Raw genomic sequence first — 17,386 nt, 5'->3', positions numbered from 1 at the left:
GCCCACCTTAACCCTTGTTCGAGGGGGGGATGGTAAGGTCCCCACAATGGGTTGGCTGGGGGACCTGGATGGAAAATGAAGGGGGGCAGACGGAAGCCCCTGGGTAGATATTGAATGATCATAGAGTTACCTGCACTGTACACTTTTATCTGCCAGGTACTCCCAGATAAATAATAATAGAGATACGGCCTGATTAAAACCATATCAGGTGTCTCCTGTTCTTTCAGTATAGCCGAACAATGTGCATTCATCCGCTACTTACAAAGGCACATGCACATTTCTCCTCCAATCTAAAACTGGCAAATGATATGAAGAGTAATCCTGTTAAACTGTGATTTTACCTGTGTTATTGTTTCTGAACACGCTGTAAGATAAAGAACATGTGGCCAAAGAGCCACACAGTGTGTGAATGTGCTCGGATGTGTAGAGGCACCTGTCAGTAAATGAGTGCATTTATTAGACCAGTAGAAGGGTGTGCTTCTCTGATAAAGTACTTCATCATTTGAGTGTGCTGATTCATCTGGCTCCAAGAATACGTGCTAATCAATGATTGTTTTATATTAGAAAGCTCACTTTAATTCTTTCTAGCTACAGATTGTCTGGCATTGTTTCAATGAAATGCCAGTAAAATGAGGAGGAGGAGGACGAGGAGTTTTTTTTTTTAAAGTAATGTGAAAAAATATGTACCAAATACTTTGAGTAACAATGTTAATTAGAATCTGTTATAGTAATTATGAAAAAATACTGGTAAGAGTCAAGTGAAGATTTCAGAAAATGTGTTCTGCTATTATTTAGCAACACAACCCTTGTGTGTTAAATATTACTTGATTATTGAATTTGTATGTGTGTCCCCATATTATTAGAACATCTTTCATCTTTTAAAATGTATAAAATGTAGTAACCTTTTGAGGTATTTAAAAATGTTGTAATAATATAGTCAGGGTGACCAGACATCAAATGTGAAAAATCAGGACTGGGGTGGGCGGTAATAGGAGCCTATATAAGAAAAAGACCCAAAAATTGTGACCGTCCCTGTAAAATTGGGACATCTGGTCACCCTAAATACAGTTGAGATATTCAACATTTAAAAATCAATTGCAACTATTTTTTCAGAAGATCTTTTACTACATCAAATGATCATTATGCCTCAGCAATATGCAGATACTTGCTATTTGCTGATAAATTCACAAGTAGACGCAGTCATGGCACCATACGGTGTTTGCTGTAAATGTAAATTAAGGATAATACACAAAACACAGCTAAACAACATTCCATATTATGCATCCATAATATACGAATGCATAGAATGCTGCTGTCAATACGCATTTGAAGTATAATGGCAGCTAAGAAGCTGTTAGGGTGTACACTCTGAATGCGTATGAATTATAATGTAGACCTTGCCTAAGCCTTAATGGGCTCATTGTCATAATGTCAGTTCTGAAGGAACTTGACATCCCAAAAGACATAAGTGGAGAAAATATGGCTGTAAAAATGAAATAGGCCCATTTTGTTAATCTCGCAGAGCAAGGAAATTCAGAATTTAGGCTGAAACTCCTTCCTTAGTCTACCCCCGCACAGCGACAGAGTCCCCTTACAGTCACAGCAGGTTACCCATCTAACACAGCCTCCTAATCCAGCTCCTTTATCCTGTATGTAATTTATCTAGTGCCAAGACTCACTGATGAGTTTCACACATGTGTATATAAATTTGTTACAGTTTACCAGCGTGGTATAATAAGCACTAACTAGAAGACTGGGATGTCGAGCCTTTCTGGGAAGGTCTATATTGATGCTTTAACGTGTTTTAATTTACAAAATATAATACTGGCTTAATGTTATCTTATTAGATGTATTAAATGCCAGATACATCCTTCAATAAATAAAGCATCTTGGGAAAGTGTTATATTTAGCAAATATTTTAGTGGATCCTTGTCATTTAATGAATTTCACAGTAGCAGTTATATTGTAACCATTTTTGTTTCTTCTTGGGTTTTCTTTTTTCTTGGCTTGAAGTATTTTTCAGTTTTTGCCTTGCTGCTTGCCATATAGCAAATGTGAAATGACAAGAGGATTATAACAGCGATCCAAAATGTACTTTCAACACACATTGTTAACCAAATTACAATCACTGCTTTCGTTTACATGTGTCGCCTTTCAAAGGATGAATGTGTTCTTTTAATTTGCTTTTTAAATATCCATAACGATGTCCCCGAGCATTTTAATAAAACAGAAACAGTTAATTATTGCCAAATAAGGATAACTGAATATATTGGTCCGTAGCTTGCATATAAATATTTCTGACAGCACTTCTCTCTGGAAGAGAAAATTGTGCAAATTGCCGGTTATTATCATTTTTAATAAATAAGTCTTATCTTGACTCCATTCATTTTTTCACCCAGTGCAATAGTGTTCAACAACCATATTTTCAGTGGGACCATTTCTATTACAGAGTGATTGAGCTCTGATTTACACATCAATTACCCAACTTCATGGAGATTTTCATGCTCCCCTAGCTGACATCAATGAAGCATAACTGCGTAAACGCTTTATTTCATACTAGTTTTTGATAACTCAGACTGATAACTAATCATATCAAGAGACAATGCACTATGATACAGGAAACAATAAATGTTCCCCTTTGAAACAAGATCTCCTGTTTTATACTTTTTACCATTCATGAGCTTATCTCTGCTATCCATTCCTTACTATAAAGGTACCAGGATTTGTTCCTCCCAAATTCATGTTGAGGAAAGATTTGAAGCTACATAATACTGAAATGGGCATAAACTGAACTAAAATAAATTTTTCTACATGCTTAAGAAAACAAATAACAATGTGATGTATATTAGCTATGTTTTTAACCTCATGGCTTTAATTTCCACAAATTGTCTATGGGTCTCCTGGGGGTTATTTTGTACAGAGACTTTAATCTCCAGTATTTTTTATCAAACATGCTACAATGAATGACATTGGTTTTTAATGCAAATTATTAAGAGATAACCAATGGCCGTCTTGAGGGTTTCTCTGTATAGTTGTTGAACATCAAAGATAGAATATTCTAACATTTAAAAAAAATAACTTCATTGATCTTGACACTCAGTGATAGATACATTATGATACTTTTTTTAAAAAAAGTTGTGTTCATTCTTCAAAAACCACAGCATTAAAGTAAATGTTTGAACGTGAGAGATATATGATTAATTGTTTTGTTTAATTAATTAGTATATTCTAGTGTGGCCTGATTGGTCAGTGCTTAAAATGTAATTTTGCTTGTGAAATGTATAATTTTACAGTGTAGTAGAAGCCTTTGATGTGTAAGGAAGGAGTGTTTAGCTAAACATTTTTTTTTAAAGTCTGGCTTTTGAAATCACCTTATTGACTGAATCCATTTCCCTGGTCCAGTGTTCATGCCAAAATTGCAATGAAAGTAAAGACCCTGGGCCTGATTTTCATTTACTCGGGTGTAAATCAGGATTAGCCCTGGTCAACGGACTGGGAGAGGAGAGAACTGCTCTCTGTGCCTCAAAGTTGTTTGTTTTATATTTTTTTACTTACCCCGAATAAAGACTACCAATGCTCTGGCTCCAGTCAAGGAAAGTTCTTATGCAGAGTCTTGCTGACTTCAGTTGGACTACTCACATGCATAAAGTTAAGCATATACTTAAGTGCTGTGATGGATTGGGGCCAGAGTGCTAAGTGTTTGACGCATACACCAACAACCTCCATAATGTCTGATCAAAACTAAACAAGAATGGTATCTCACGTCTGAAAGGCTGAATGAGGAAGCAGCAACCTTGGACAAGTACTTTCATTATTTAAATAGAAAAGTTTTAAATTCACTGTTCTCGGTGCCTTGTTTTGGAAACCTCCTGTTTACTTCTGGTTTCCACAGAAGACAAGTACAGTATTTGGTTCAAATGAATTCTTTCATAATTTAACAGTACACAATATTTTTAAGATAGAATGAAAAACTGATACAGAATTATATTTGAGCGGTCAGGAGGCTGGATGCTAAAGAGCTGTAGTATGTCTTTTCAAATTTGGCTATTGTATTGAATATCTGTAAAAAACTGTCATTCTGCAACACCATTCAGATGTCCTGGAGGGTGCTGTCTTTTATTGCTGACTAGATTTCCTTTCTGCAGCTTTCCCTGATTCTTTCCAAATCCGGCTTCTGCTGTCCCCAAACTGCCTACTGGCCTCCCCCTTGCTAAGTCAGAGGAACACTCCTCTGTTTTTATTCTTGCATTTGACAGTTGATCGCTCTCTCCTTTTCTTCTGGTTTCTCTCTATCTCTCTGGCAGCTCCTTCTGCCTTTTGTGATTCTTTGACTTCTCCTCTCCTCTTGTCTGTTGGTGTCCTTCAGTGTCTTCATTTTCTTCCTTCTCATCCCCTCTTTGAGAGACCTCATCTACTTCCATAGCTTCAACTACCACATCTCTGCCAATGAATCCCTGTCATGGTATCTCATACCCTACCCTGCCCTATTGCCATGTCAGCTGTCTTAGTCATCTCCCTTTAAAACATCCTTCTCGAACTCAGTCTCTCTCTCTCGCTATCAAGAAAAGATCTTCTTTGTCAATTCCTTTCATTTTCACAATTGATAACTGCGCTGTCTTCCTCATCTCCAAAGCTTTCAGTCTTTTATCCTTTCTCTCACTTCTTTCTACCCTCTTCCTCCAAATCCACTCTTGCTAATTCATGTTGGATAAAGGTTTTAGTATGGGGCTGGGGGGGCAGAGTAAAGGGTGGATCACCAAAATCAACCCTTACTCTCCACTCCCAATACTAAAACATTTATTGGCACTTTGCCATCTTTTGCCTTGATTTTGTATCTTCCCCTCTCAGCCAACTTCTCACCTCTCCCCAAAGTGCTGTGACAAAAACTGCTGAGCCAGAGCTGATGTAACTTCCTTCATTTCAATGAAGCTGTGTCAATGTACAGCAGCTGAGCATCTGGGCCATCTTTTTATGTTACTCAGATAGCATCTTCCTCTTCCTTGAACCTTTCATTGTCTTTCTTTCCCTTACTGTGTTGCATTCAAGCTCTTTCTCACCTACTGGACCCTAGGTAATGTTACATATCCCCCTACATATCTCTTCCCATTGTATCCTCCTCCTTTTTTCTCTCCCTTTATGCTCTCCAAGTCTTTTGCCACTTTTTCCCACTTCTAGCATCATGACTTCATTCTTGGTGTCCCAAAGCTTGGAATAGCCTCCCATTTTCCTGTTGGACAAATCCATCCTTAAAATCCTGTCTGTGCCTTTCATGTAACTTTTTATAATTTGTTTCTTCCAGGAATCCTTCCTACCATTTACTCTTCACTAAGAATATAGTCATACTTCCTTTACTTAGACTTTTGTGTCATTGGATTGTTTTGCCTACCTTAGTTTGTAAGCTTTTTTGGGGAGGGAACGTGTCTCATTCTGTTTGAACCTGTTTATTTCAGTTCAGTTATTAATCTCATAAATAGAAAATCTAGTAAGAGAAATCTATAATAAAATTAATAACAAAAGTGATGTATGTGTATAAATCTAAGTGTTGTTATCATCAGCAGCTGCATCTAAGCCCAGATTCACCCAAAATATTGGATCTTTGTCTGTGAAGTTTTCTTCTAACTCCCTTATTTTGTCACCTGAAAAGATACCACCAAGGCTGTATCTGAAACCTCAGGAATCTGAAGCAGAGCTCACCAAGTCTTCCTAAGACTGGTGCATATGGAGTAAGCAGGCTGTGACCTTGCTTGTGGCATATGAGTCAAATGCAGTTCCATTTACTTTTATGCAGGTTTGCTACAGTGGTAGTTTTGTTTGAGACCTTCACCCAACAATTGTGTAAAGGAGTTTCCTACAGCACTCGTTTTTTTAAAAAAAAAGGCTAGAGGAGAAAAGCTATAAAAAGGTTTCATCAGGCTTTATTGAGAGCTCAGAGATAACATCGGGCTCAGTACTCAGTGCTCCATGACCTTAAGATCCAATCATAGTGTCACTCTTTGGATAAGTGGAAGGCTGACCTCATTCTTGTTCTAATCTGTGTACATTTTAAAGTTAAATATGTGGCTTTCTGTAGTTAATGTGCAATGCAGGGTTAGTTTAGTGCTGAGCATTTCGGCAAGAAAAATAAATTTCCAGAGAAATAAGTCATTGACCTAAATGGCTAAGCAACCACTTCCTAGTGTGTAGATGCGTTACATGCTGGGAAATACTTGAGGCTTTTATGTCATAGTGTGAGTGGAGAATTAAAAATTAACTTTTTTTTTGTTTTTTAATAACAGTGCTTGGAACTGCAGAACATGTGATAAATATAGATATTTGCAAATGGTGTAGAAGGCAGCAATTCACTTGAGGTTCTTCTGATGTCATAAAATGTATCAGCACAGTGGAATAGTTTGTAAACATCATCAGGGCCCCCGGGAGTGGGCTTCTGCCTTGTGCTTGTCTCTTGGGTGAATTAAATATGTATTTTTTTCTGGTTTCATGAGGACATCTGCTAAAAGAGAAATATTTTAACATGTTTGGTAGAAAAACACTGAATTATTTACCTTTGTATACATAGTTAATATAGTAAATACTATATTAATTAAAGTTAATTAATTTTAAAGAAATTGTGCCACATTAAATTAATGCTGTTTCATCATTTTGCCTTAGTAACATAACCACCATCAAGTAGAATAAACCATTTGACTGAGATTCATAAAATGTATGAACTAGTCTTAAAATGCCACAGTTACTCTTTTGCTCAGAAATAATATAGTATAATGATTCCTTTCAGGGTTCTGAACAGTTTGCGTGCTTGAGAAAGGACACAGCTTTCAGATATCTAAGCCTAAATTAGTACTGTATTTTCACATTAAGGGTGAAATCTTGACCCAGTTGAAGTCAATGTCAGAGCCCCCATTGATGTCAGTGAGGCCAGGATTTTGCCCTGAAGCTCTACCACAGACTATGGCTGGAGTTGCTGTCATTTGTAAGCCTCTAAAATCCTGATAGTGCCACCCCTAGTCACCCAAATCAATAATTTTTACTTTGAATTCAATGGGATTTCTCACATAACTAAGGGTGACTCCTGCTTCCACTGACTTCAGTGGTAAGTATTGTGGACAGAGGCGATGCATGGGGAGGATTAAGTGGGGTCACGTGGGGGGATTAAGTGGGGTCACATCCCTGATTTGCTGCTTGGCTTGTACTGAGCATGCTCGGATGGATTGAGCCTCACTCTGTCCTCACTCTGCCCCCCATGGGTCATCTCTGCTTGCGGAGGACATTAATGGACAAAGAATGGGCCCATAGTGTCATAAAGGTTTGCTAAAAGAAATAGTACACTGCTGACAATACCTCGTTCTGCCTTGAGTGTCAGAGACTGGATTAGAAGATGTCTTGAGATCCCTTCCATGGGGATACTATCATTCTGTGACCCAATCTTGCAGTTCTTAGACAAAACTTGCTATTGAAGTCAGTGGACATGTCTTTCATGAATAAGGTTAGCAAGCTGTAGTTCTAATACTATATTGTGCCTTTAGGAACAGTCCTGAGTGTGGATTGGTGTGTAAACTGCATTACTCCAAGAGGCATTGTGTCTTAGAAACACTTTTCTGAGGCACTGTTCCCCCCTTGCTTTGGGGGTGAGTATGGGGTTGACATTTCCAACTGGTCTGTACAAGTAGAAAATTACAATACCCCACACCCACACAGACTCAGCTAAATTTTTCCAAGATGATTGTGGAGCAGAGTGGTGCCAAGACTCCACCCAATTTCTACCCACCTGCCCCAGAGTGGGCAGTAGAAAGTGTGTAGCACCCACTTACTCCCACATATCTGGACACAAGATCCAGATAGCCCATGAAGAGGTGCAGTGAGGATTCTTTCTTCCCGTTATGTCTCTGTGGATGTATAGTCTGCCACAATCTAGCTTGTAGCTAGCAATAAGTAGCTAGCTTGTAGCTAGCAGTAAGTGGCTTTGGTATAGTAATTTAATTTCCTTTATTTTTCCTCAATAAATTAGTAAATAATGCTATAATTTCTACAAGAATTCAATAGTAGCATTGACTATAGTGCTGTCCTATAACTTTACACTAGCAAATGATCCCAAGGTAGTGATATCATTATGGCAGAATGTGTTGTAAAACGAACTAAATAAAATGATGTTGCATTTGAGTTTCCAACCTGAAAATGGGAAGTAGCAATGAAAATCTAGTTTAACTCAGCATCACATACTTAGGTGGCTTTACATCCTGTTAATAAACTATACTCAAGCCTATTCACTCCAAGCATGAATGATCTTGAGTTGCTCAAACCGATTATTAATTCATATTTCTGATTGTCTTTGTGGCATTAGTCTGTCTTTTTTTTTCTCCTCCCTGCATGAAAACAAGTATGCAAGTCTAAGGATACATGGAATCATCAGGAGATAGACATATGCTTTCCTGCAGTCTCTGTGGGTCTTGCAGGTTCAAACACAACCTGCCTGAATCATAAGAACTTTAATTGAGTAGATAAAGAGGTCCTCATAATTATAAACTGCAGTAGGTATAACAAGAGGCTAAATACATAGCTGTGGTTTTAATTAGCTGGTGCTTCAAATTAGTAATTGTGGTTTCACTCAGAAATCAGTGACTTTATACACTGTCAAAGCCTCATCACTGTGCAGTTCATTCCTCATTATATCTCTCCATGTGAAGCTTCCAATACAACATCACGCTGAGCTAAAAAGGCAAAAGTTGTACATATTTGGTTATCTTCCAAGTGCAGTAGAGCTCTGTGGAGATTAAATTCACTCTCATCAGGATATTAGAATTCACTATTCTCTGTTACATAAGTGTGTGCGTGTGTAGGCATGTATATATAAAATCTAGCAGGCAAATATTTCTCACAACAGAAAACGTCAGTGTGCATACTCAATCTGCTATTCAAATTGTCATCTGGAATTTGTAGCTAATTAACTGACACAAAATAGAGCCAAAAGTCTTATAACAAATCAAATAGGGGTTGAAAGCACAGAAGTGTCCCTTAATGCTTGTCACATGAGGGGTTGTCAATGCAAGTGGAAACATGCATCTCCTCTTCTTTTATTTTTTTTTCCTCTTCAGTGTTTTAATTACATCTTTTCCCTCAGAGGAGCAGGAAGTAGTTTGCAAAGACAAGAGACGAAAGTACTTCAGTCCTGTTCATGAGAGAAGTAGATGTGATCTCTCAGTTTGTCATCTAGGTCTGACAGGTGCACATAGTGAGCTGACATACAGATAACTGACGTCTTGCTATCACTACTCTGAGGCAATAGACCTTTTTTGTTTGGTTGCTTGTGTGCAGAATTATCTGCTGCGAAAGTCGACTAACCTAACGTCCTTCCCTTCTGAACAGCACTATGCGAAACATTTTTTTAATCACCCCCCTAGGTCTAAGCTGGCCGTTCACCCCATTTTAAGCTGGGCAGTCCTCTTTTTTAGGTGGTTTGGCCCAGTCCGATACTGAGACAGATTTGGACATGGTTTTGCCTGGTATCATACGAGGGCACCATTTTGAACAGCAAGCTGCTGTGCCCCTTCAGTGTGATATCGCATGCAGCATGCCTCTGCGGTCAAGCCAGTGCGGGGATGCCAGGGCCGGCTCCAGGCACCAGCTTATCAAGCAGGTGCTTGGGGCGGCAACTCGGGAGAGGGGTGGCACTTTCAGGGATTCCGCGGCAATTCGGCGGAGGGTCCCTCACTCCTGCTCGGAGCAAAGGACCTCCCGCTGAATTGCCGCAGATCGCGATCGCGGCTTTTTTTTTTTTTTTTTTTGGGGCTGCTTGGGGCGGCAAAACCGCTGGAGCCGGCCCTGGGGGATGCTCTTCAAAATGGCATCCTCTATGCAGCATGACCTTGTACGCAGGGGTGGGGTCATCCCACCAGAGTGGGCCTATACCAGGGGTCAGCAACCTTTCAGAAGTGGTGTGCCGAGTCTTCATTTATTCACTCTAATTTAAGGTTTCACGTGCCAGTCATACATTTCAGCATTTTTAGAAGGTCTCTTTCAATAAGTCTATAATATATAACTAAACAATTGTTGTATGTAAAGTAAATAAGGTTTTTAAATGTTTAAGAAGCTTCATTTAAAATTAAATGAAAATGCAGAGCCCCCCGGACCTGTGGCCAGGCCCCAGCAGTGTGAGTGCCACTGAAAATCAGCTTGCGTGCTGCCTTCAGCATGCGTGCCATAGGTTGCCTACCCCTGGCCTATATCATTTCAGGAAGTACTGGAATGTCCAGTATTCTGGGAATGCATGAGTGGTCCAATTTACCTATGCCCACAACTAAATGTTAATGAGTATGTGGGATTGAAATAGTTGTTCTGAATCACACTTGGCTACAGTAGAATGTTGTGATGTAGGCAAGTGTTACACAGTTAAAGGGAACTGAAGATGTCACTATGCCTGGTTGACGCCATAGTTGCTTCTCCATATAGGTATATTCTGTGTGTGTGTGTGAATGTACATATAGGCACACAGCATGCCTACATATTTATAAATGCACACTTATAGACAAGTTGTACTGAATTTTTTTTTCTGGCAGAAAGCACCATCTGGAAATGGCAGATTTTGTGTGTTTTTTAATTTTAGAATGATTAGTTCTATTTAGAGACATGGTGGGTGAGGTAATATCTTTTATTGGACCAACTTCTGTGGGTGGAAAAGATAAGCTTTCCAGCTTTGCAGAGCTCTTCTTCAGGTCTGGAGAAGGTAACCATAGTGTCTAAATTAGATATAAGATGGGACAGATTAAGCATAAGAAGTTCACATATGCTGTAGAAGACCACTTAAAATGAAGTGGGCAGTTAAGGCTTAGCAGACAGGAGGGTGTGTTACAAATAGTTGTAATGACCATAAATCTGGTGTCTTTTACTGAGTCCATGGTTTTCAGTGCCCAGCAGAATTAGGAATTTATGTTTCCAGGCTCATCTTTCAGAGGTTTTGTGCAGGTTTCCTTTGAAGACGCTCACCCACGTGTGATAGGGTGTTTTTGTCTTTTATCATTTTTTCTGTGAGAGTTCATTTCAGAGAGTAATGATTGTCTGGTTTCACCCACATAGTTATTGTTGGAGCATTTGATGCACTGGATGAGGTACACCACATGTGGTAGGCATGTGTAGAAGACATGGATCTTGAAAGGTGTGTTCTGAGGGATATAGATCATTGTAGCAGTCTACAGGTTTTGTATCTGTTGTTCTGGCAGAGTCTGGTGGCACTTTGAGTTGGACTGTGGGGAGCTTGCTTCTGATGATGAACTTGGCTAAACTGGGGGCTTGTTTGAAGGCAACGGCGGGGGGGTTGGGAAAGATTTCTTTCAGGATGTGATCCACCATCAAATCTGAGCTGTAATTTTTTGATGATACCCCTTTTGGGTTCTAGTGTGGGGTAGTACTGGAGAAGGTTCTTCCATGGTAGTTGCATGGCTCATTCCATGATGTAGTCTGTTTTTCTCCTGGAGTGTTCTAGTGTAGTGAAGGCAGATTTTAAGTGTGTTTAGGTGTATGCTGGGATTTCTCTTTGGAACAAATTCTGTGATATCTGAGTGCTGGGCTAAATAGCTGTATTTAGTATGGTCCTATGATCCCAAATTTACATCTGGGAAAACTGTTGGATGGACTTCACTCTCTTTCAAAGTCATCAGCTTGAATTGCACGGTTTCCAGTGTTTTGTTCCTAATATTGGTAACAATGAATGTTTAACTGACTTATGGGGGAAATAATTGTTTGTCTTTTTGTCTTATTCTCTTTTTCAGTCACTATGAGCAAGACCGGAGTGCACTTAAAAGGAAAGAATGGGAGCGAAGAAATCAAGAAGTCCAGCAAGATGAAGATCTCTTTGCTTCAGGTTTTAATCTCTTTGGGGAACCCTACAAGGTAAATGGCTATACGATACTTTACACTTTTAGAGTGTCTTTTCATCTGAATGCATTTTGCAAATATTAACTAAGCCTCACCTCTGAGGAAGAGAAGTATTATGTTGATCTTGATTGTCTGACTCTACAGATAGTTAGACCTTTGAAATTAGTAAATTGAAGCACAGTCAGGTTAAGTAACATGGCCAATGTTATACAGCATTTTGGTGACAAAACCAGGGATTGAAACAAGGAGTCTGGATTCATATTCCCTTCTCTGAACACTCTGCACACTCCCTCAATAAGTATATATTGCTATCCAAAGGAATCTTTACTTAGGTTTTCCTAACTCCAAAACTGACATTTAATCTCTTTATTTTTAAAGAGGAAAATATACTTGAATTGTTCAAACCAGAATCTCTTCGTTTAATTATGAGCCCGGAAGCTCTCCCTTCGCAATCATAATTGTCCAAAGAAGTGTTTGGGGAGAGTGTCTGTTTGAATTCTTTGGAGAGCATAACAAGGATATCAAAGAGACTTACGATGAGACTTATTCTCTCTAAGGAGCTTTGCTGCCTGAGAATTTCATCACCAGGGGATGTCCCCCTTGATTATTTCTGCTGCTTTGATTTTTAGCCAGGCATCCCCTGATGGATTCATCAGAATGTAAATGTACATGTCACTTCTCTTCCCAATCAGTGACATCCATTGAAAGGCCACCACTTTAGCATTCCATTTTATATTGTTAGCAGCTGTAGGGAGGATGAGTGCTCTTTGCAAATCACCAGTAAGGGGGAAAGACCGGCATCGTTATGAAGTGGTGGTTCATAATTATAGGTTGGGAGACTGTTTCAAGCAATTGGGGACAGTAGCTTACTGGTTAAAATCTAATCTGGCAAACTACAATGTGATATTTTATGTTGGGCAACCCCCTTTCTCACGTGGAGTTCACATTTACTACACACACAATCCCATTGATTTCAGAGTGATTCCTTGCAAAGTAAGGCCCCAATCCATATTCTTAATTCTAAGAATGTGAATAGGTCCCTTGATTTCAATGAGACTACATGTGGGAGTGGAGTTAAGCTTGCATGCAAGTGTTTGCAAGAGCTATGGATCCACTCAATGTCTGTAAGGGTAGCAGAACCTAATCCATTGTGGTTACTTTGAATTACTGAATTCAACTATATCTACTACTGAAATATGAAATCCTGTAGGAATAAAAAGGGACTATACCACACAGTGGTTCTACATGCTTTTGATTTGGATGAGTTTCCAGCGGCTAGTTAATCTTTTCTTTTGTATTTCATAGTTTTTGGTTTATTGCAGATGAATTCGATATCTAGTAGCTCTTCCAATAATGGGATACTGATTGCAAAGGTCTGAAATGAGTATCCCAAATTAAAAAAGAAAAATCACAACTGAGTTCTAAGGTGGGTTGACTGTACAGTGGCTCATTTTAATGGAAGTGTTTAAAATGTTCCAAATTACCTTAGTGGATCATTTCTAACTACTATATTATCTCCCCCAGTATGCACAGATTATGTTCATGAGAGATAACAAATATGGCCCTGATACTGCCAACACTTATGCATGTGCTTAATTTGTTTCAATTCATATGCTTAAAGTTAAGCTTGTGCATAAATTTTTGTAGAATCTAGGCATCTCTATATAAAATGTTCTGTGTGTGAGAGGGAAAGCCAAATGTTGTGATGTTAATCTACCGAGAACATGCAAGTATGTGGGGGAACAGTTTTACAACATGTAACAAATATGACTGAGCCCTTCTCCATCTCTCAGTTATTTGCATGTAGTCATGACTGGTATATTACATCACTTAGATGAAGAAGAAGCTTGACACGTTCACTGCACTTGTAATGAAGCAAAAAAAAGGTTTTCATAGAGTCAGAGAGTTTAAGGGCAGAAGGGCTCACCAGATTATCTGCTCTGACCTTCGGTGTGTCACAGGACACCAATACCATGCTCAGGTTCATCTGGAGATGGAGTGTCATGATTACACTTCTTAGAAATGTTTTTAGTCCTGGCCTTCTGCCCCCACCTAGTTAAGCTACGCTTTAAAGAATGATAATAAGACACAGCACTGGAGTTTATGGGATGAAATAAATAGAAGCCTAATGAAAAATCAAACAATATGGATCTTTGAAATAATTTCCAAATTTAGCAAAATAACTTCAGATTGTTAATAAAGGCTTATGGAAATGTGCAAGTAAGCGATTGCAGCTTTATGAAAATGCTTATTGATCTCATAGAATTTGTGGGAGCAGTTTTTTCATTGAGAATGTACTGTGTGTTTAAGATAAATAACACTTTTTGTCAAAGAGAGAGGTACTATAAATGCTGATTTCATTTCTAGCAATGAGTATGGTTTTTGAGTTGGCGTTCTGAAAATATATTGTCATCATTGTCAAGATTTATTTTTTGTCTACCTCCTCCCGTTCATTTTGAAACAATGAACTGAGTGGAGAATTTACCCAAAATTAACTTAACAAACAAAATAATGCAGAATTTTCATCCATGAGAATTAAAAATTATACACTTCAAAACCATTAATATCTACTGTGCTCTCAGAAAGATGTGTTTTAAATTTCTAAAATAGTCCATACATTTTGAAATGTGTGTCCACTTGCTCAGAATTGGACATAAGAACATAAGACATACAACATGATGGGGGCTAATTTAGCTACAACGAGTCAGGAAAAAGATCTTGGCGTCATCGTGGATAGTTCTCTGAAGATGTCCACGCAGTCAAAAAAGCAAACAGGATGTTAGGAATCATTAAAAAGGGGATAGAGAATAAGACTGAGAATATATTATTGCCCTTATATAAATCCATGGTACGCCCACATCTCGAATACTGTGTACAGATGTGGTCTCCTCACCTCAAAAAAGATATTCTAGCACTAGAAAAGGTTCAGAAAAGGGCAACTAAAATGATTAGGGGTTTAGAGAGGGTCCCATCCGAGGAAAGGTTAAAGAGGCTAGGACTCTTCAGCTTGGAAAAGAGAAGACTAAGGGGGGACATGATGGAGGTATATAAAATCATGAGTGATGTTGAGAAAGTGGATAAGGAAAAGTTATTTACTTATTCCCATAATACAAGAACTAGGGGTCACCAAATGAAATTAATAGGCAGCAGGTTTAAAACAAATAAAAGGAAGTTCTTCTTCACGCAGCACACAGTCAACTTGTGGAACTCCTTACCTGAGGAGGTTGTGAAGGCTAGGACTATAACAATGTTTAAAAGGGGACTGGATAAATTCATGGTGGCTAAGTCCATAAATGGCTATTAGCCAGGATGGGTAAGAATGGTGTCCCTAGCCTCTGTTTGTCAGAGGATGGAGATGGATGGCAGGAGAGAGATCACTTGATCATTGCCTGTTAGGTTCACTCCCTCAGGGGCACCTGGCATTGGCCACTGTCGGTAGACAGATACTGGGCTAGATGGACCTTTGGTCTGACCCGGTACGGCCTTTCTTATGTTCTTATGAAAGAGCAGTGTAAACCGGCCTTAAAGTGAGTGTAAATGTAACTTATGCCCCCTTTAAAGCCTCTTTATACTACCAGGTGCAAAGGATCCTTGGTGTGAACGAGAATAAGGACCTGTGTATCCAACAAGAATAGTGCAAAGTGCTCTGCTCTGGTTCCTATCAATGACAGTAGCATCAAAAGAGAGCGTATTTGGACTTCTTTTCCAACATTTTAACATACTGAAATTGTATTGAATGATAAAGCCTGCGTACGTTGAATGTGTGTGTAGAAGAAGCAGGAGGGATTTGGGAATGGATTTGTTTCTTTTCCAGTCAGACCAAATTCTGATTTCAGTCGCATTGATGTAAATTACTCCAGATTTACTCTGATGTCACTGAGATCAGAATATGGTCCATTCTCCTGTATCCATAACCAGGAGTGGCAATGCCACTTGTCTAAAATAAATAAAGCTGCCAGCAAGAAGCAAGTAGACCCATAATTAGGTGTGCAGAGGAAGGGGAAAGAGAAGGTATCCATCAAATGCAAATGGAGTGACCTTTCACCAAGCATGGGGTCAGATCCTCAATTAGCAAAGTCAATAAAGTTAATGGAGCCATGCTGATTTACATCAACTAAAGATCTGGCCCATGAATTTCCAAAGGACCACAGAGGGAAGGGGATGAAGGGAAGTGAGGAGAAGAGAATCTGAGAAATAGAAAACATCTCTCTCCATCTCGTTGGTTCCCTGTTCTAATATATGTGTTCTGCGCACCCACCTTTCCCCATTCACTGCAGCATTTAACCCAAAATGGAGAACTATGGGATGGGGCTGCTACCAGTGTTACTTTGTATGAGCTTGGAATGTTAAAAATAGTCCAGAGAGACAAGGTGGGTGAGGTAATATCTTTTACTGGACCAACTTATGTTGGTGAAAGTAACAAGCTTTCGATCTCCATAGAGCTTTCTTCGGGTCTGGGCTGAAGTAGCCTGAAGAGAACTCTGTGAAGCTCAAACTTGTCTCTTTCATCAGTAGAAGTTGATCCACAAAAGATATTACTTCACCCATCCTGGCTCTCTCATGCCCTGAGACCAACCTGCCGACAAACAGCACCGCAAACAAAAATAGTCCAGGGAAACGTAGATTTGTGGGCAGAAGTGCAACATAAATATTGTTTACCATGTGGTTCTCTGCCATTAATTATATGGATATCACCATCACTTGTATACTTATGGAGAGTCTGCATAATCACCTGCCCCTTCATTATGTGTCTCTATCTTATCTACTTTTCATAGGTCCCTCTGTGTGTGTGTGTGTGTGTGTGATGTGTGATGTGATTTTTAGTGTGTGTATAGAAAGATGTTCTTTTTATGTGCCAGAGTCTAATGCAGAAAACAGCACTTTCAAAAATATTGTGCTGTCTACCACAATTTTGGCCAGGATGGACAAAGAGGAATGAGCACTGCCTATTGCCAGTTACGGATCATGTAAGCTTTCTAGAGGTCTCCCTTTCAAACACTGGTACTGCTTAATTTGTCAGAGCTGACCAGATCACAGCCTGAGGTCTCCAGTCTGCAGTTGCTTGAATCAGCAGTGTAGGAATTTTCCTGGCAGAGGTTCCACGTTTACTAGTGATACCCTTTAATGTTTTGCATTAATAAATAGGTTTGGATATAATTAGTATTTCATAGACAAACTGTCTGAGGAGTGGTCTGTATTTATTTATTTTGAGGATTTGCCTTGCAATAGTTCAACTGGAGAAATAGGACTCAACTGAAAGAATTCACTTTTGCATGAGTCTTTGGAGAATGTTAAATCTTTTTTGGGTATTTCCCCTTCACTATATTCAAGCATAGCATAAAGTATCTCACCGTCTAGTCCATAGAGGTTAGTTATGCTGGGAGGCATGAGAAAATGAATGAATTATGAAACCTCAGGCTTTCATAGAAATGGTCACAAAACCCATATTAATTGGGCCCATTAGTCCGAATGCATTAGTTGTATTCTTTGTAGAACCATAATGCAATAGCTAGTGAGCAAATTA

At 39.1% G+C, this 17,386-nt stretch overlaps 1 protein-coding gene and 1 long non-coding RNA gene across 8 annotated transcripts in view; one reads left to right on the top strand and one right to left on the bottom strand.

The window, feature by feature from the left end:
* Positions 1-17,386, top strand: part of AFF2 (AF4/FMR2 family member 2) — a 488,228-nt gene that overhangs the window by 200,153 nt on the left and 270,689 nt on the right. For 3 of the 7 annotated variants that reach the window (XM_039488230.1, XM_039488233.1, XM_039488231.1), the window contains one exon: positions 11,757-11,877. In XM_039488230.1, the coding sequence (XP_039344164.1) occupies positions 11,757-11,877 (121 nt within the window). Of the gene's footprint in view, positions 1-10,415; positions 10,441-10,582; positions 10,715-11,756; positions 11,878-17,386 lie in introns of those variants that run through there. The other 4 variants (XM_039488232.1, XR_005584619.1, XM_039488228.1 and 1 more) reach the window with 4 other exon arrangements.
* Positions 8,468-10,337, bottom strand: LOC120371862. Its single transcript, XR_005584620.1, has 2 exons — positions 10,277-10,337; positions 8,468-8,702 (listed from the first exon to the last, which is right to left on the bottom strand). It is a non-coding gene; the product is annotated as an uncharacterized LOC120371862 (long non-coding RNA).

Source organism: Mauremys reevesii, linkage group 9, assembly GCF_016161935.1.
Source record: "Mauremys reevesii isolate NIE-2019 linkage group 9, ASM1616193v1, whole genome shotgun sequence".
In the NCBI taxonomy this organism is placed as follows: Eukaryota; Metazoa; Chordata; order Testudines; family Geoemydidae; genus Mauremys; species Mauremys reevesii.
This window is presented reverse-complemented; position numbering and strand designations above follow the sequence as displayed.